The following is an 18915-nucleotide window of genomic DNA, read 5'->3' as shown; positions in this document are numbered from 1 at the left end:
TTTCTACAGCTCTGCCCAGAGCCTCAGTGAGTGTCTCTCCTCAGGGTCTCCTCTACTCTGGAGAGACAGTCAGTCTGCAGTGTGTCATACCAGGCTACACAGACTGGACGTACCGCTGGTTCAGATACAACCAACACCTTCCCAGTCAGACCAGTAAAGCCATAGATATCACCATCCACATCACTCTGACTGGTCAGGCTGGTCAGTACAGATGTGAGGGGCTGAGGAATGATCGGCCCCAGAGATCACAACCCAGTGATGACATCACCATCAGTGTCACTGGTAAGTTTACTATAGTCAGTATCACTATAACAGTGTCATTTCAAACAGCTACTCATGTATCCAGTTTAGGTAATATGTCTAATCTGTGAAGTGTTTTCACAGCTCTGCCCAAAACTACTTTGACTGTAGAACCAAACCCTGTGTTCCCTGGAGAGACAGTTACTCTGATGTGTTCAGTAGGGTCTGACAGTATCTGGAACTATCAGTGGTACAAAGACAGGAATGATAATGTAGTATCCCAGTCTGTCAGACACACTATAACAGGAGACACCCTCACCATCAGTAGAGCTGCTGAGTCTGACCAGGGTCTCTACTGGTGTGAAGGGAAAAGAGTGTCTAGACCCACATCTTCAGAGTTATTGTTTATACACCTATTTCTATTGAGAGGAGTCTGTCCTGTACACTGACTCCTAAACTTCATGTTTGAACATAAAGGAAAACATTTATATAGAGGTTCCATCTTTGTATCTGTGCCATTATGGTGTCTGTTACAACACGGGCAGCACATCTACATGTTAATGTTGCATGGTCCATGTTCTACCAACTGTGTTACAGAGGACCACCATGTGGGTAGTGGACACTTCAGGAAAAAGAGTATAGTATTGAGATGAATAGCCAACAGGGGGCTCCAACCCTCCAAGACCCCAAACATTGACATCTATTTGACCAAAACACTACTACTTCTATATACTACTCCACTGAACTGTCCCCTACTCTACTGTACTGTACTGTACTCTACTGAACTGTAACCGACTCTATTGTACTATGCTCTCCTGAACTGTACCCTACTCTATTGTACTGTACTCTACTGTACTGTACCATACTCCACTGTACCCTAATCTACTGTACTGTGCTCTACTGAACTGTACCCTACACTGTTGTACTGTAATGTACTGTACCCATACCTACTGTACTGTGCTGTACTGAACTGTACCCTACTCTATTGTATTGGCTATCTTGTGCTTGTGTGCGGCTTCTCGGCCATGGAAACCCATATCATGAAGCTCCCGACGAACATTTATTGTGCTGAGTTTGCTTCTAGAGGCAGTTTGGAACGCAGTAGTTAGTGTTTCAACCGAGGACAGACAATTTTTACGCGCTCAGCACAACAGCAGTCGGCGGTCCCGTTCTGTGCGCTTGTGTGGCGTACCACATTGCAGCTGAGCCGTTGTTGCTCCTAGACGTTTCCACTTCTAGACCTTGGCAGCTCTAGCATGGCAGATATTTGACAAACTGACGTTAGAAAAGGTGGCATCCTATGACGGTATCACGTTGAAAGTCACTGAGCTCTTCAGTAAGGCCATTCTACTGCCAATGTTGTCTATGGAGATTGCATGGCTGTGTGCTTGATTTTATACATGCCAGCAACGGGTGTGGCTGAAAAAGCCGAATCCACACATTTTTAAGGGTGTCCACATACTTTTGCATATATAGTTTATATGTCTAAAATAACAGTTACTGTACTACTTACTGAAGTCAGATCATACTTTGGAAAGATTGTTGCTCTGACTGCATTTGTCTTCATATAACTGTTTCCACAGCTCTGCCCACGGCCTCAGTGAAGATAGTCACTCCACAGGGTCTCCTCTACCCTGGAGATAGAGTCACTCTGCAGTGTGACATATCAGACTACACAGGCTGGACGTACCGCTGGTTCAGATACAACGAAGAGCTTCCCATTCAGACCAGAAAAACCATCACCATCTCTCTCCCTGACCAGGCTGGTCAGTACCAGTGTGTTGGGAGGAGGAGAGGTCGGCCCCAGAAGTCAGATCACAGCTTTTTTCTCCCCATCATCATCACTGGTGAGCTCACTGTTTGTCTTCAATCTGGGCTTTCTAAATTTAAAGCCAATGAGGGTTAATCTAATTGCATACACTGGAAAGTCTAACTGAATGGAGTCAACATGTGTAAAATATACTTTTATCACAATGTTACAGCATCAGCTGAATTACCAGGCATGTATCCAGATGTTTTGTGCTTTATTTTCACAGCTCTTCCCAAAACTACTCTGACTGTAAAGCCAAACCCTGCATACACTGGAGAGACAGTTACTCTGATGTGTTCAGTAGGGTCTGACAGTATCTGGAACTATCAGTGGTACAAAGACAGGAATGATAATGTAGTATCCCAGTCTGTCAGACACACTATAACAGGAGACACCCTCACCATCAGTAGAGCTGCTGAGTCTGACCAGGGTCAGTACTGGTGTGAAGGGAGCAGAGTGTCTAGACCCACATCTTCACAACCAAGTAATGCTATTACTCTCACTGTAAAAGGTGAGTTACTTTGTGTTTTTTGTCATAAAGATGGCCACTATTTATATTGAGTCAGAATTCTTAGTTAAATTATTGGTACAGTGTTGGGACAGTGTTGGGACAGTATTGGTACAGTGTTGGGACAGTATTGGTACAGTGTTGGGACAGTATTGTTCTGTGAAGTCTCCAATCTCCAAAGCAATAGCAATCATATTGTTAATTTAGTATAGTACAGAGTCATTGTTTATACACCTATTTCTATTGAGAGGAGTCTGTCCTGTACACTGACTCCTAAACTTCATGTTTGAACATAAAGGAAAACATTTATATAGAGGTTTCATCTTTGTATCTGTGCCATTATGGTGTCTGTTACAACACGGGCAGCACATCTACATGTTAATGTTGCATGGTCCATGTTCTACCAACTGTGTTACAGAGGACCACCATGTGGGTAGTGGACACTTCAGGAAAAAGAGTAGAGTATTGAGATGAATAGCCAACAGGGGGCTCCAACCCTCTAAGAACCCAAACACTGACATCTATTTGACCAAAACACTACTACTACTATATACTACTCTACTGTACTGTACCCTTCACTACTGTACTCTACTATACTGTACCCTACTCTACTGTACTGTACTGTACTGTAGCCTACACTACTGACCTGTGCTCTACTGAACTATACCATACTCTATTGTACTGTTCTGTACCCAAATCTACTGTACCGTGCTCTGTTGAACTGTACCCTACTCTATTGTACTGTGCTCTATTGTACTGTGCTCTACTGAACTGTACCCTACTCTATTGTACTGTGCTCTACTGTACTGTACCCTACTCTATTGTACTGTGCTCAACTGAACTGTAGCCTACTCTATTGTACTGTACCCTACTCAACTGTACTGTAGTGTACCCTAATTCTCTGCACTATACTCTACTGAACTGTAGCCTAATCTACTGTACTGTGCACGACTGAACTGTACCCTACTCTATTGAACTGTACTGTACTGTACCCTAATCTACTGTACTGTGATCTACTGAACTATACCCTGCTTTATTGTATTGGTTATCTTGTGCTTGTGTGCAGATTCTCTGCCATGGAAACCCACATCATGAAGCTCCCGACGAGCATTTATTGTGCTGAGTTTGCTTCTACAGGCATTTTGGAACGCAGTAGTTAGTGTTTCAACCGATGACAGACTATTTTTAAGCGCTCCGCACTTCGGCACTTGACGGTATCATTCTGTGCGCTTGTGTGGCCTACCATATTGCAGCTGAGCCGTTGTTGCTCCTAGACGTTTCCACTTCACAATAACAGCACTTACAGTTGACCGGGTTAGCTCTAGCATGGCAGAAATATGACAAACTGACTTGTTAGACAGGTGGCATCCTATGACGGTATCACATTGAAAGTCACTGAGCTCTTCAGTAAGGCCATTCTACTGCCAGTGTTTGTCTATGGAGATTGCATGGCTGTGTGCTTGATTTTTTACACGTCAGCAACAGCTGTGGCAGAAAATGCCGAATCCACTAATTTGAAAGGGTGTCCACATACTTTTGCATATATAGTTTATATGTCTAAAATAACAGTTACTGTACTACTTACTGAAGTCAGGTCATACTTTGGAAAGATTGTTGCTCTGACTGCATTTGTCTTTATATACATTTATGTAAATTCTAACTGAATGGAGTCAACATATGTAAAATATACCTTTATCACGTTACAGCATCAGCTGAATTACCAGGCATGTATCCAGATGTTTTGTGCTTTATTTTCACAGCTCTTCCCAAAACTACTCTGACTGTAAAGCCAAACCCTGTGTTCCCTGGAGAGACAGTTACTCTGATGTGTTCAGTAGGGTCTGACAGTATCTGGAACTATCAGTGGTACAAAGACAGGAATGATAATGTAGTATCCCAGTCTGTCAGACACACTATAACAGGAGACACCCTCACCATCAGTAGAGCTGCTGAGTCTGACCAGGGTCTCTACTGGTGTGAAGGGAACAGAGTGTCTAGACCCACATCTTCACAACCTAGTAATGCTGTTTCTCTCAAAGTAAAAGGTGAGTTACTTTGTGTTTTTTGTCATAAAGATGGCCACTATTTATATTGAGTCAGAATTCTTAGTTAAAGTATTGGTACAGTGTTGGGACAGTGTTGGGACAGTATTGGTACAGTGTTGGGACAGTGTTGTTCTGTGAAGTCTCCAATCTCCAAGCAATAACAAACATATTGTTAATTTAGTATAGTACAGAGTCATTGTTTATACACCTATTTCTATTGAGAGGAGTCTGTCCTGTACACTGACTCCTAAACTTCATGTTTGAACATAAAGGAAAACATTTATATAGAGGTTTCATCTTTGTATCTGTGCCATTATGGTGTCTGTTACAACACGGGCAGCACATCTACATGTTAATGTTGCATGGTCCATGTTCTACCAACTGTGTTACAGAGGACCACCATGTGGGTAGTGGACACTTCAGGAAAAGTGTAGAGTATTGGGATGAATAGCCAACAGGGGGCTCCAACCCTCCAAGACCCCAAACATTGACATATATTTGACCAAAACACTACTACTACTATATTTTACTCTACTGTACTGTATCATTGTCTACTGTTCTGTACCCTACTCTAATGTACTGTGATCATCTGAACTGTACCCTACTCTGTTGTACTGTGCTCTAGTGAACTGCACTCTACTCTAATGTGCTCTACTGTACTGTACCCTACTCTATTGTAATGTGCTCTACTGTACCCTACTCTATTGTACTGTACTGTACCCTAATCTACTATACTGTGCTCTTCTGAACTGTACCCTACTCTATTGCGCTGTGCTCTACTGTACTGTACCCCATCTATTTTACTGTACTCTACTGTACTGTACCCTACACTTCTGAGCTTTGCTCTACTGAACTGTACCATACTCTCTTGTGCTGTACTCTTCTGGACCCTACTCAAATGTACTCTACATTTACATTTACATTTTAGTCATTTAGCAGACGCTCTTATCCAGAGCGACTTACAGTAGTGAATGAATACATTTCATGCATTTATTTTTTTGTACTGGCCCCCCGTGGGAATCGAACCCACAACCCTGACGTTGCACACACCATGCTGGCGTTGCACCACACCATGCTCTACCAACTGAGCCACAGGGAAGACCAGTACTGTACTGTACCCTACACGTCTGACCTTTGCTCTACTGAACTGTACCCTACTCTATTGTACTGTACTCTACTGTTTTTTACCCTATTCAACTGTACTCTACCCTACACTACCGACCTGGATCTACTGAACTATACCCTACACTATTGTACTGTACTGTCTGTAGACCATTCACAGAGGACCACCATGTGGGTAGTGGACACATCAGGATATTGAGTATGGTATTGAGATGAATAGCCAACAGGGGGAACCAACCCTCTAAGAACTCAAACACTGACATCTATTTAACCAAAACACTACAACTATATACTACTCTACTGTTCTGTGCTCTGCTGAACTGTACCCTACTCTACTGTACTGTGCTTTCCTAAACGAATACCCTACTCTGTTGTACTGTGCTCTACTGAACTGTACCCTACTCTGTTGTACTGTGCTCTACTGAACTGTACCGTACTCTATTGTACTGTACTCTACTGTACTGTACCCTTCTCTACTGTACTGTGCTCTACTGAACTCTACCCTACTCTATTGCACTGTGCTCAACTTAACTGCACCCTACTCTGCTGAACTGTACTGTACTCTACTTTACTGTGCTTTATTGAACTATATCCTACTCTTTTGAACTGTGCTCTACTGAACTGTACCCTACGCTACTGTACTCTACTGTACTCTAGTTGAATATATTGCACTGTGCTCTACTGAACTTTACCCTACTCTATTGTACTGTACTGTACCCTACTCTACTGTACTGTACTCTAATGAACTGTACCCTACACTACTGTTCTGTACCCTACACTACTGTACTCTATTCTACTGTACTGTACCCAACTCTATTGTACTATGCTCTTCTGAACTGTAGTTTACTGTACTCTAATTCAATGTTTTGCACTGTGCTCTGCTGAACTGTACCCTACTCTGTTGTACTGTAACCTACTCTATTGTACTGTGCTATTCTGATCTGTACCCTACTCTATTGTACTGTAACCTACTCTATTGTACTGTGCTATTCTGATCTGTACACTACTCTATTGTACTGTAACCTACTCTATTGTACTGTGCTATTCTGATCTGTACCCTACTCTATTGTACTGTAACCTACTCTATTGTACTGTGCTATTCTGATCTGTACACTACTCTATTGTACTGTAACCTACTCTATTGTTCTGTGCTATTCTGATCTGTACTCTACTGTACTCTAATTGAATGTTTTGCACTGTGCTCTGCTGAACTTTACCCTACTCTATTGTACTGTGCTGTACTGTACCATACTGTACTGTACCCTACTCTAGTGTCCTGTGCTCTACTGAACTATAGCATACTATATTGCTCTGTGCTCTACTGTAACCTACTCTACTGTACTATGCTCTTCTATACTATACCCTACTCTACTATACTGTGTTCTGCTTTACTGTACCATACTCTACCGTACTGTACTCAACTGTACCCTACCCTTCTGTGCTCTACTGTACAATTCCCTACTCTACTGTACCCTACTCTACTGTATTGTGCTTTAATGAACTGTACCCGACTCTATTGTACTGTACTCTACTCTATTGTTCTGTGCTTTACTGAACTGTACCTACTCTATTGCACTGTGCTCTACTGAACTGTACCCTACTCTATTGTACTCTACTGTACTCTAGTTGAATGTATTGCACTGTGTTCTGCTGAACTGGACCCTACTCTATTGTACTGTGCTCTACTGAACTCTACACTACTCTACTGTACTGTACCCTACTCTATTGTACTCTACTGTACTCTCCTGAACTATTTCCTACTCTATTGTACTGTGCTCAACTGAACTGTACCCTACTTTATTGTACTGTGCTCTACTGAACTATATCCTACTCTATTGTACTGTGCTCAACTGAACTGTACCCCACTCTATTGACCTGTACCCTACTCTATTGTACTCTACTGAACTCTACCCTACTCTACCCTATTTCTTTTCTTATTTTTTTACCTTTATTTAAATAGGCAAGTCAGTTAAGAACAAATTCTTACTTTCAATGACGGCCTAGGAACAGTGGGTTAACTGCCTTGTTCAGGGGCAGAATGACAGATTTTTACCTTGTCAGCTCAGGGATTCGATCTTGCAACCTTTCGGTTACTAGTCCAACGCTCCAACCACTAGGCTACCTTCCGCCCCGATAGTACTGTGCTCTACTGAGCTGTACCCTACTCTACTGTAATGTACTTGAATGTATTGTACTGTGTTCTGCTGTATTGTGCTTTGCTGTACTGTACCCTACTTTACTGTACTCTACTTTACTGTACTCTACTGTGTTCTACTGTACTGTACTCAAGTTCACTCTACTTGAGTTTCTTACAATTGAAGAAAGAGCCCATGGACTCAGGATCTAGTGGTCTTGGTCTTGGGACCACTCGGGATCTAGTGGACTTGGTCTTTAACTTGTTATGGTCTCAATTCACTGGTTCTGGATATTGGGACCAATGGTCTGGTCTTAAACTTGGTTTACAAACCATAGGTAACCCATGGACTTAGATAGACATTGCCTCATTGTTTCCCTGTATGTCCCATTATGGCATCTATGAGAGCATGGGCAACTACATTGAGGCCATTTCCATTTTGTAATCCTCAACTGTCTTCTTCTACTACTTCTATCAGTTGGCAAACAAATTGAAAGGGTGTACACTGCCACCTAGTGTGTGTGGACAGGTATAAAGTCAAGGTTGGGGATTTACTGCCACCTGCAGTTATGGAATGTTTACTCACGATTATAATTAATTGGGTATCCCCCTGATGACCTGTATGGAATTATGTGATCCTTTCATAACCCATAGGAATTCCAACCCAGTTGAATACTTAAAAATTGTGAAAGTTCTCAATAGTGCTGCCCATGCTAAAACATGCTTTTGGGCACTAGGGTCCTCTATCTTTCTCTGAGGCAACCCAACTGGAGGAAGACAATACTCTCTGATCATTGGCTGATCACTCCCAAACCATAGAAATCCCCACCCAGTTGACTACTTTAAATGGTGGAAACCGTCAATGGCAATGTTTATGGTAAAATGAGTTTTATACATCTAGCTTTCTCTATTTTTGAAACCTTACACCGAAACACCTGCTATTTTGCCAAAATAATGATAGGAAAAGTGATAATTAAACATCTAACAACATAAGTAATTAGATGCATAAGTAATTAAATCAATCATCAAGTTCCAGATTAATACAATCAACATTGAACATTTTACAAAGAACAATAGAGATTATATTTCTCAAATTCAATTTAAAGGTTTTGAAAATTGGTTAAAAATCATGTTTTTACTATAGTTAATTTGTTATGCAAATACAGTTTCTAAAATGAATCTGTAATAGGTTAATCAAAATGACCACTACTGTGCATGGTGCTCCTTTACTGCTTCTATTTCACTATGTTTCTGTAGAGACCAGTTTAGTGTGGTGGTAAGGAATTCAGGTATACAATACAAACAAAGTGTGTGAGAAGTATATATGTCTATCTGACAGATGTTGGAAGACGTGTGTTGAAAGTTGGGAAAAATAGAATACAAATTAGAAAACAAATGTAAAGCCCCAATGTGTACCACTTCTGTAGAATGATCCATAAACAAATGATAGTTTTAACATTGTTTTGAGGCTTTACATTGTTTGTTTACATTTACATTGTTAACAAACATTGGAGTAAAACCAGATTATATTCTTCAAGAATCAATACTGGTATACATTATATCATTCATTTATCAGTCCAAAAATGAATGTAGCAACTAAGTATTCTAGCTTTAAATTCAACATACACCTATAATGAACTTTCCAAAACCGCTGTTAGGTTCTTATTTTTCAGAGTAAATAACTCACGGACACTAGAGAAGCTTTAACCAAGTTGAATCATTCCCCAAAGGTTCTGTACAGCTGAAAACAGACAGCTAAAGATTTCAGACTTCACAGTTTATATGCATCCTACTTAAGACACTCCCCTTTCTCTCCAATCCTTACATTTTATGGCTCTACAGGAAGCTAATAAAGAGGGTAACAGGATTCCAAACATTTATTACTCTCTTAAGAGAATCTGTCCTCACCTCCTGACCTCAACCCCTCTTTCATCTAATACGCAGATGTCCATCTGTCTCCCCTGTATCAACACATCTCTCTCCTCTATCAAACACATTCCAAAGCCTTCCTCTTTCTTCTGAGAAACATTAACTTCTAACATAACCCAGTCTCTTTCATTTCCTATCATTCATTTAATATCTCAATGTTCAAAGTTTAGCCGATCCCAACACCGCTAAATCGATGGAAGTTTCTAAGGTTTCCATATGTTTTGATATTCAGTGCTCTTTTCTCTCAGCTCTGCCTGAAACTACAGTGACCGTAAATCCAAACCCTGTGTACCCCGGAGAAACAGTCACTCTGACGTGTTCAGCTGGGTCTTACAGTGACTGGAGCTATAAATGGTACAAAGACAACAGTGAGATTAGCTTGTCCCAGTATAAATACCTTAATACTAGATCCACCATCAGTAGAGTTACTGAGTCTGACCAGGGTCTCTACTGGTGTCAGGGAGAGAGAAGATCCAGACCCACATCTTCATCCATCAGTGATGCTGTCACAGTTACTGTGAATAGTGAGTATTTGTAAGTCGCTCTGGATAAGAGCGTCTGCTAAATGACTTAAATGTAATGTAAATGTTTAGTTGTTGTTGTTATTTTATCACTCAAACCCTTTGAAATACCAACAGATTATCAGCCAAAGACCACACTGACTTCAGACAAAGAGAACGTATTCACAGGAGACAGTGTGACACTGAGCTGTACTGTAGAGTCTTCTGGATGGACGTTTTACTGGTACAGACACAGACCAGACTCTACACCAGTAACCACAACCTCTGGATACTCCTACACACTCAGCTGGGTCAGTGTCTCTGATGGAGGACAGTACTGGTGCAGAGCTGGGAGAGGAGACCCAGTCTACTACACCCTGTACAGTGACCCAGTCCAGATAAACATTACTGGTGAGTCTAAAACAGTTTTATGACAAATGGTTGTTATTTTATATGGATAGACGGTAATCTATGGTATAATATGTTGTCTGTTTACTGTATCACAACAATGATAGCTAACTTGAAGCTATAGTGCAACTGTTTATTCAGTTAGTTATGTCTGTGCAGAGAGACCTGTTGCTGTTCTGATCCTCCAACCCAACTGGACCCAGATATTCAGAGGAGAGACTGTTACTATGAGATGTGACATACAGGGAGGAGGAGACACTGACTGGGACTACAAATGGAATAAGAATAGTCAGTTATTCAGCCCCTTTAACACAAAGCCTGAACATAGAATCAGTCCTGTCTACAGGTCTAATAGTGATTCATATACCTGTGAGGGTGTAAAGGGAAACAAGTTCTCCAAGACCAGTGAGGCTGTAAAACTGACCGTGTCTGGTAAGTCTATCTAATCATGTATAAAATAAATTGGGTTCACTAGAATACTTTCTAAGACTGAAAGGTTGAAACCTGTCCTCTATGAAATCACAGATCAACCCCAACCTGCTCTGAGTATCTCTCCTCAGTGGCTGAACCCTGGGGCCTCTGTGATGCTGAGCTGTGGGGTTAAAGAGTTGTCTACAGACTGGAGGTTCTCCTGGTACAGGACTGTTCCCTACAGAGCTGGGTTGCCCTCCCTATCAGACAAGTCTTACTCTCTACAGCCCCTATCTGACAATGTGACTAGTGAAGACTCCTACACTCTGATCCCTGCTGGTGCTGCTCCCACAGGAGGATATGTGTGTAGAGCTGGGAGAGGAGACCCAGTCTATTACACACTCTACAGTGAACCTCAGTTTCTCTGGTCAGGAGGTAACCAACTGTATTGAAACTGTATTGAATTATATTTAAGTCACCCTCATGTGTATCTATAACTATTGGTTTGACTCTGTCTCTCTTTGTTTCAGATCTGCAGCCTTCAGTGTCTCTTAGAATAAATCCCAACAGAACTCAGCATTTTAGATCAAAGTCTCTCTCACTGAGCTGTGAGCTGAAGGGGAACTCTACTGGATGGAGACTGAAGAGATACACAGAGACAGCATGGCAGTCAGAGTGTCCATCTGCCTGGAGATCAGTAACAGAATCCACCTGCACCATCACATCATTGAACACATGGTCCAGTGGAGTGTTCTGGTGTGAGTCTGGATCAGGAGAGTACAGTAATGCTGTCAACATCACAGTAAATGGTACGTCTGTTGTACAACATTCACCAACGTTTTTACATTTCAATGCATGTTATGTTTCATTCTGTAACTGATTGATTGCGTCTCATAAAGTAAAACACAAGCTCATAAGATGTTGATGTATTGTGAGTGATGACTCCAGATTTACAGTATTATTGATATATTATGTTACACAGATGGTGATGTGATCCTGGAGAGTCCTGTCCATCCCGTAACTGAAGGAGACTCTGTGACTCTGACCTGTGTATTTAGATATCAGGAAACAAATCCTAAACTCAAGACTGATTTCTACAAAGATGGAGTACTCATCAAGAATGAGACCACAGGAGAGATGACCATCCCTACAGTATCCAAGTCAGATGAAGGATTCTATAAGTGTAAATCTGGTGAAGGAGAATCACCAGAGAGCTGGGTGGCAGTGAGAGGTGAGAAAACATTTATGATCACAAGTTAGTTACCTTTTTATTATCTGTGTGAAAGACATGTGATTTAAGTGTTGATGTTAATGTAGTTTTGAATGTGGTGGAACATTCTTGAAATACACAGGAGACCGTTGTGTGAAAAACCCAGCAGCGTTGCAGTTCTTGACACACTCAAACTGATGCGGATGGCACCTACTATCCTGCCCCGTTCAAAGGCACTTAAATATTTTGTCAACAGGTGCTCTCCCCTAGAGAATATGATCTCTCAACTAAATTGTCAAAGACTGGCCAGCCTGCTTTCTTTTCATGCTCTGTACTCTTAACCTATATAACCTCCCTCAGAGTCTGTGCTGTTCTCTCTCCAGTCTCAGATATATACAGGAATTGAACTACTTTATTTATTTTCTACCTCAGAGTCTGATGGTGTTGTGCTGTTCTCTCTCCAGTCTCTCCAGTCGTATCTCCTGGATCCTCTACATCAGTCCTAGTAGGAGTGGTTGTGGGTCTGGTTGTTGCTGGTGTTCTACTGGTCATTCTCCTGGTCCTGCTGTGGAGATATCAAAACAGAAAAGGTGAGACTTTTATCATTTATCATTTAATGGAAAATGTATTATTACGTTTGTAACAAAAATGTCTAAATAGAAAAAGGTGAAGAAAGTTCAGTACATAACACAATGTGTTTGTCATTACAGGTTCCCGTTTCAACAGAATATTCTGGTGAGTACACCTGTCTCTCAACTATATTGATACATACAGTATAACATCTTCTCTGTGCTTCGTATGCTGAGTATCTCTCTCCATGTAGGCCCCCTCAGCCCCAGAGCACCAACCAGGACCCCCAACAGGACCAAGGATCTGGGTATACACATCAGCAGCATGGTCAGTCTCTCATCCCAAACCTCTACCACTCCTCTCTCTGTAACCTCCTACACTGACTCATCAACATGTATCTTTCAGAATAGACTGGAATTTAAATGGAACTGACCCCAAGCCTGAAAGCAACATGCCGCTAGGCAACCAACCTAACTAACCTGTCTCTCTCTTCTTTGACCAACAGGTGACACTAACATCTACGATACGATCCATCCCTCAGACAACAATGATAATGGTAGTGTAATGTAATGTTTTCACTATGAATGTGTAGTAGTCTGCTGCTCTTCATTGAATATGACATGTAGTTTGACTAAGTGGAGGTGTTTGTGTATTATGTCTCAGATGCTGCTGGTGCTTCTGCTGCTGGACCAAGTCATGTGACTTATGCCCAGATTCAACTCAAAAAGTTGGACAAGAAAAAGAAAGGTGACTCTCAACTGTGATAAATGTAGCAGTGTATCCCAGAGGGAAAAATCATCTAATGTAATTGTATTGAAAAGAGTTGTGTGAGAAAATGGCGCTATGATTTGAGAACTGAAATACTGATAGTTGTTGTTGCTGCCTATCCTTGTACATTCTGCAATAATTGGCTGTTGAGACTGTTCTGTAAAAAAAAATCATGGCAATTCACTGCAAAACTGTAATCTACATTTCATGTAGATGTGTGTACATAAATATATATTTACAAATTCTCTGCTCTTCCTCCTCCTCAGAAAAGAGAAATTATCCTCAAGAAAATCCAGTCTACTCTGAGGTGAAGACAGGGAAAGCCACAGGTAAGACCCATTCTACAGGTTGGCAGTCATTAACCTTAATTCATCATTTCTGAGTTTGGGACGAAGAGGCAGAATATGCATTAAGCTAATTCCTTCATTTGTTGATTGGAAATGTCCATTGTCAGCAGCAGCTGGACCTGTTGATGTGACCTATGCTGAGGTTGACCTTCAAAAGAAGGTCAAAGCCAAGAAGAAGAGAGGTAAGACTGGACATCCTTCCCTCCATATTCCCCCTATCAGAACCTCACACCTCTTTGACCTCATAGTGAATAAATGTATATTTTATTCTGGATATTAGTCTGGATATTATTCAGTTTATTATTCTAGATATTAATCTGTATGTAACTGTATATTATTCCATATATAACTGTATATTATTCCGTATATAACTATATTAATCTGTAAATAACTGTACACTATTCTTTATATTATTCTGTATATATAACTGTTATATTATTCTGATGTGTTATCCTCACCCCCTATAGAAACAGCAACTCCACCTGAGGCAGAATCTGTCTATTCTCTAGTGAAGCCATACACAGCCCCTGGTAAGACTAAATCATCAATATATAGAAAGGGTATGAAACTATATCTAAGTATGTCCTAAGAAACTGGTGAGAAATGTTTATGATCACGTGTTACCTTTTTATCATCAGTGTGATGCACTATGGATTATAGTGTTGATGTTAACATACTTTTGGATTTGCACTCTCAAAGCAAATATTATTTTGCAACTAAATTGTCTGAAGATACAGGCCGGCCAATTGGAAAGCAGAATATGCGATAAGCTAATTCCTTCATTTGTTGATTGGAAATGTCCATTGTCAGCAGCAGCTGGACCTGTTGATGTGACCTATGCTGAGGTTGACCTCCAAAAGAGGGCCAAAGTCAAGAAGAAGAGAGGTAAGACAGGACATCCCTCCCTCCATATTCCCCTTATCAGAACCTCACACCTCTTTGACCTCATAGTGAATAAATGTATATATTATTCTGGATATAAGAATAGAGGTAAGACTGGACATCCCTTCTTCCATATTCTCCCGATCAGAACCTTTTAACTCTTTGACCCCATATTGAAAAGCTGGATATTATTCTGGATATTATTCTGTATATAACTGTTACATTATTCTGTATATTATTATGTATAACAGTCATATTATTCTGTATATAACTGTCATGTTATTCTGTATATAACTGTCATGTTATTCTGTATATAACTGTCATGTTATTCTGTATGTAACTGTCATGTTATTCTGTATATAACTGTCATGTTATTCTGTATATAACTGTCATGTTATTCTGTATATAACTGTCATGTTATTCTGTATATAACTGTCATGTTATTCTGTATATAACTGTCATGTTATTCTGTATATAACTGTCATGTTATTCTGTATATAACTGTCATGTTATTCTGTATATAACTGTCACGTTATTCTGTATATAACTGTCACGTTATTCTGTATATAACTGTCACGTTATTCTGTATATAACTGTCACGTTATTCTGTATATAACTGTCACGTTATTCTGTATATAACTGTCACGTTATTCTGTATATAACTGTCACGTTATTCTGTATATAACTGTCACGTTATTCTGTATATAACTGTCACGTTATTCTGTATATAACTGTCATGTTATTCTGTATATAACTGTCATGTTATTCTGTATATAACTGTCATGTTATTCTGTATATAACTGTCATGTTATTCTGTATATAACTGTCATGTTATTCTGTATATAACTGTCATGTTATTCTGTATATAACTGTCATGTTATTCTGTATATAACTGTCATGTTATTCTGTATATACTGTCATGTTATTCTGTATATAACTGTCACGTTATTCTGTATATAACTGTCACGTTATTCTGTATATAACTGTCACGTTATTCTGTATATAACTGTCATGTTATTCTGTATATAACTGTCATGTTATTCTGTATATTATTCTGTATATAACTGTTATGTTATTCTGTATATGTATATAACGGTTATATTATTCTGTATATTATTATGTATATAACTGTTATATTATTCTGTATATAACTGTTATATTAAGGCAGGAGGGGGCTGTTCTTAAGCACAATGCAAGGCGGAGTGCCTCGATGCAGCCGTTAGCCGTGGTATATTGGCCATATACCACAAACCCCCGAGGTGAATTATTGCTATTATAAACTGCTTACCAACGTAGTTTGAGCAGTAAAGATATATGTTTTGTCATACACATGGTATACGGTCTGATATATACCACGGATGTCAGCCAATCCGCATTCTGTATATAACTGTTATATTATTCTGTACAGTGTTCTGTATATAACTGATATATGATTCTGTGTATTATGTCCATAACTGCTATATTATTCTGTATATAACTGTTATATTATTCTGCATATTATTCAGTATATAAGTGTATATATTTCTGTATATTACTCTGCATATATCATTGTAATATTCTGCATATTATTATGTATATATCTGCACATTATTCTGTATACACGTGTATATATTACTCTGTATATATCATTGTAATATTCTGCATATTATTCTGCATATATCTGCATATTATTCTGTATATTCTGTATATATCTGCATATTATTCTGCATATTATTCTGTATATAAGTGTATATAACCCTGTCCTCTATAGAAAGAGCAACCCCACCAGAGGCAGATTCAGTTTATTCTCGATTGAAGCCACGTTCATGCCCCGGTAAGAATAATAGCCATTTGTTATTGATACTAAAATTATATAAATATGGAACTAATGTGATCACGGTTGTCGTAGAAAGGAGCGGACCAAAGTGCAGCGTGTGTGTCGTTCCACATTTTATTTACACTGTGAAACTATGCAATACATACACATAAACTAAACTAAAGAACAAAAAACAACAAACTATAACGCAGAGGTGAAACATACACTACTCAAAAACAATCTCCCACAAACCCATGTGGGAAAAACACCTACTTAAGTATGATCTCCAATTAGAGACAACTATGACCAGCTGCATCTAATTGGAGATCATCCCAAACAAAACCCAACATAGAAATACAAAACTAGAACATAACAACATACAAAAACTAAACTAGAAAACCCCCCTGTCACGCCCTGACCTACTCTACCATAGAAAAGAACAGCTTTCTATGGTCAGGAAGTGACAAATGTTCTGATATCAAATGTATCTATTTAAAGTATGTCTATGTTTTATTCTTAGGGGGTTGTGTGGTGATATGTTACAGGTCCTTGAGGGAGAAGAAGGGATAAATAACTTTGTGGTGATATGTTACAGGTCCTTGAGGGATAAATAACTTTGTGTGGTGATATGTTACAGGTCCTTGAGTGAGAAGGAAGGATAAATAACTTTGTGTGGTGATATGTTACAGGTCCTTGAGGGATAAATAACTTTGTGTGGTGATATGTTACAGGTCCTTGAGGGAGAAGGAGGGATAAATAACTTTGTGTGGTGATATGTTACAGGTCCTTGAGGGATAAATAACTTTGTGTGGTGATATGTTACAGGTCCTTGAGTGAGAAGGAAGGATAAATAACTTTGTGTGGTGATATGTTACAGGTCCTTGAGGGAGATGGAGGGATAAATAACTTTGTGTGGTGATATGTTACAGGTCCTTGAGGGATAAATAACTTTGTGTGGTGATATGTTACAGGTCCTTGAGGGAGATGGAGGGATAAATAACTTTGTGTGGTGATATGTTACAGGTCCTTGAGGGAGATGGAGGGATAAATAACTTTGTGTGGTGATATGTTACAGGTCCTTGATGGAGGGATAAATAACTTTGTGTGGTGATATGTTACAGGTCCTTGAGGGAGATGGAGGGATAAATAACTTTGTGTGGTGATATGTTACAGGTCCTTGAGGGATAAATAACTTTGTGTGGTGATATGTTACAGGTCCTTGAGGGAGATGGAGGGATAAATAACTTTGTGTGGTGATATGTTACAGGTCCTTGAGGGAGATGGAGGGATAAATAACTTTGTTTGGTGATATGTTACAGGCCCTTGAGGGAGATGGAGGGATAAATAACAGTGTGTGGTGATATGTTACAGGCCCTTGAGGGAGATGGAGGGATCAATAACTTTGTGTGGTGATATGTTACGGGTCCTTGAGGGATAAATAACAGTGTGTGGTGATATGTTACAGGTCCTTGAGGGATAAATAACTTTGTGTGGTGATATGTTACAGGTCCTTGAGGGAGATGGAGGGACACACCATCAGAGGAGGAGCAGGAGAAACCTGGAAATATGGATTATGCACACACACACACACACACACACACACACACACACACGCAAACACACTCTGCGCACCCACACACCCACGCAAGCGCACTTACAAATACACATAAGGATTTATATGTATATATAACAACATATATATTTGATTTAATAATGGTTTAACTGTGTATTACTGTAACAGCCTTTTAAACAATGATATGGTGTAATGTTGATGGATCTTATCTGCAGCTACAGTAATTATGTCTGCTTTGTATTGTATAAAACATTTAAAAAAAACTATAAATTGTGAGAGTAATTGAACTGGAAGAGATGATGGATGATCAGGGAAGCAGATCTGATGGCATTGAGATCTGAGGAACCATTGATGGTCTGATGATCCTATGAGTGGAGGAGGGAGCCAGTCAGAGTAGAAAGACAGTCAGCGTCTGTAGCCTCAGCAGGGCACCATGCTGTCCCCTCATGTCCTCCGTGATCTGGGCTGGTGATAGTTATCTTAGCTGGCTAGCCACTCCTCTCCACTGACTCTATGTAGCTCCCACTTAGGTGATGCTATTATGCTGCCGTAAAGGTGCTAGAATAATAATATTAACAGTCAGAGTAGCTTATCCACTAGTCCCAGCCATCTCCTCATGCAGTCCTCTCACTTCTTCTGCTTCTCTCCAAGCCAGTGTTGTGG

General features: G+C 39.9%; 1 protein-coding gene across 1 annotated transcript in view; it reads left to right on the top strand.

Moving 5' to 3' along the window:
* The window catches only part of LOC115194485 (basement membrane-specific heparan sulfate proteoglycan core protein), a 63629-nt gene extending 45388 nt beyond the window's left edge, over window positions 1–18241 (top strand). Inside the window, exons 10-30 of the mRNA XM_029754205.1 lie at window positions 10–282; window positions 1824–2087; window positions 2277–2561; window positions 4319–4603; window positions 10037–10312; window positions 10427–10699; window positions 10856–11128; window positions 11222–11542; window positions 11638–11916; window positions 12090–12338; window positions 12782–12907; window positions 13028–13052; window positions 13141–13214; window positions 13393–13443; window positions 13551–13634; window positions 13922–13984; window positions 14110–14184; window positions 14470–14532; window positions 14813–14887; window positions 16635–16697; window positions 18187–18241. Of these exons, the coding sequence (XP_029610065.1) occupies window positions 10–282; window positions 1824–2087; window positions 2277–2561; window positions 4319–4603; window positions 10037–10312; window positions 10427–10699; window positions 10856–11128; window positions 11222–11542; window positions 11638–11916; window positions 12090–12338; window positions 12782–12907; window positions 13028–13052; window positions 13141–13214; window positions 13393–13443; window positions 13551–13634; window positions 13922–13984; window positions 14110–14184; window positions 14470–14532; window positions 14813–14887; window positions 16635–16697; window positions 18187–18194 (3485 nt within the window). The 3' untranslated portion in view covers window positions 18195–18241. The remainder of the gene's footprint in view (window positions 1–9; window positions 283–1823; window positions 2088–2276; window positions 2562–4318; window positions 4604–10036; window positions 10313–10426; window positions 10700–10855; window positions 11129–11221; window positions 11543–11637; window positions 11917–12089; window positions 12339–12781; window positions 12908–13027; window positions 13053–13140; window positions 13215–13392; window positions 13444–13550; window positions 13635–13921; window positions 13985–14109; window positions 14185–14469; window positions 14533–14812; window positions 14888–16634; window positions 16698–18186) is intronic.
* The last annotated feature ends 674 nt before the right edge of the window (window positions 18242–18915 follow it).

Source organism: Salmo trutta, chromosome 5, assembly GCF_901001165.1.
Source record: "Salmo trutta chromosome 5, fSalTru1.1, whole genome shotgun sequence".
Taxonomy (NCBI): domain Eukaryota; kingdom Metazoa; phylum Chordata; class Actinopteri; order Salmoniformes; family Salmonidae; genus Salmo; species Salmo trutta.
Note: the sequence above shows the minus strand (reverse complement) of the source record. Positions and strands in the feature narration are given on the sequence as shown.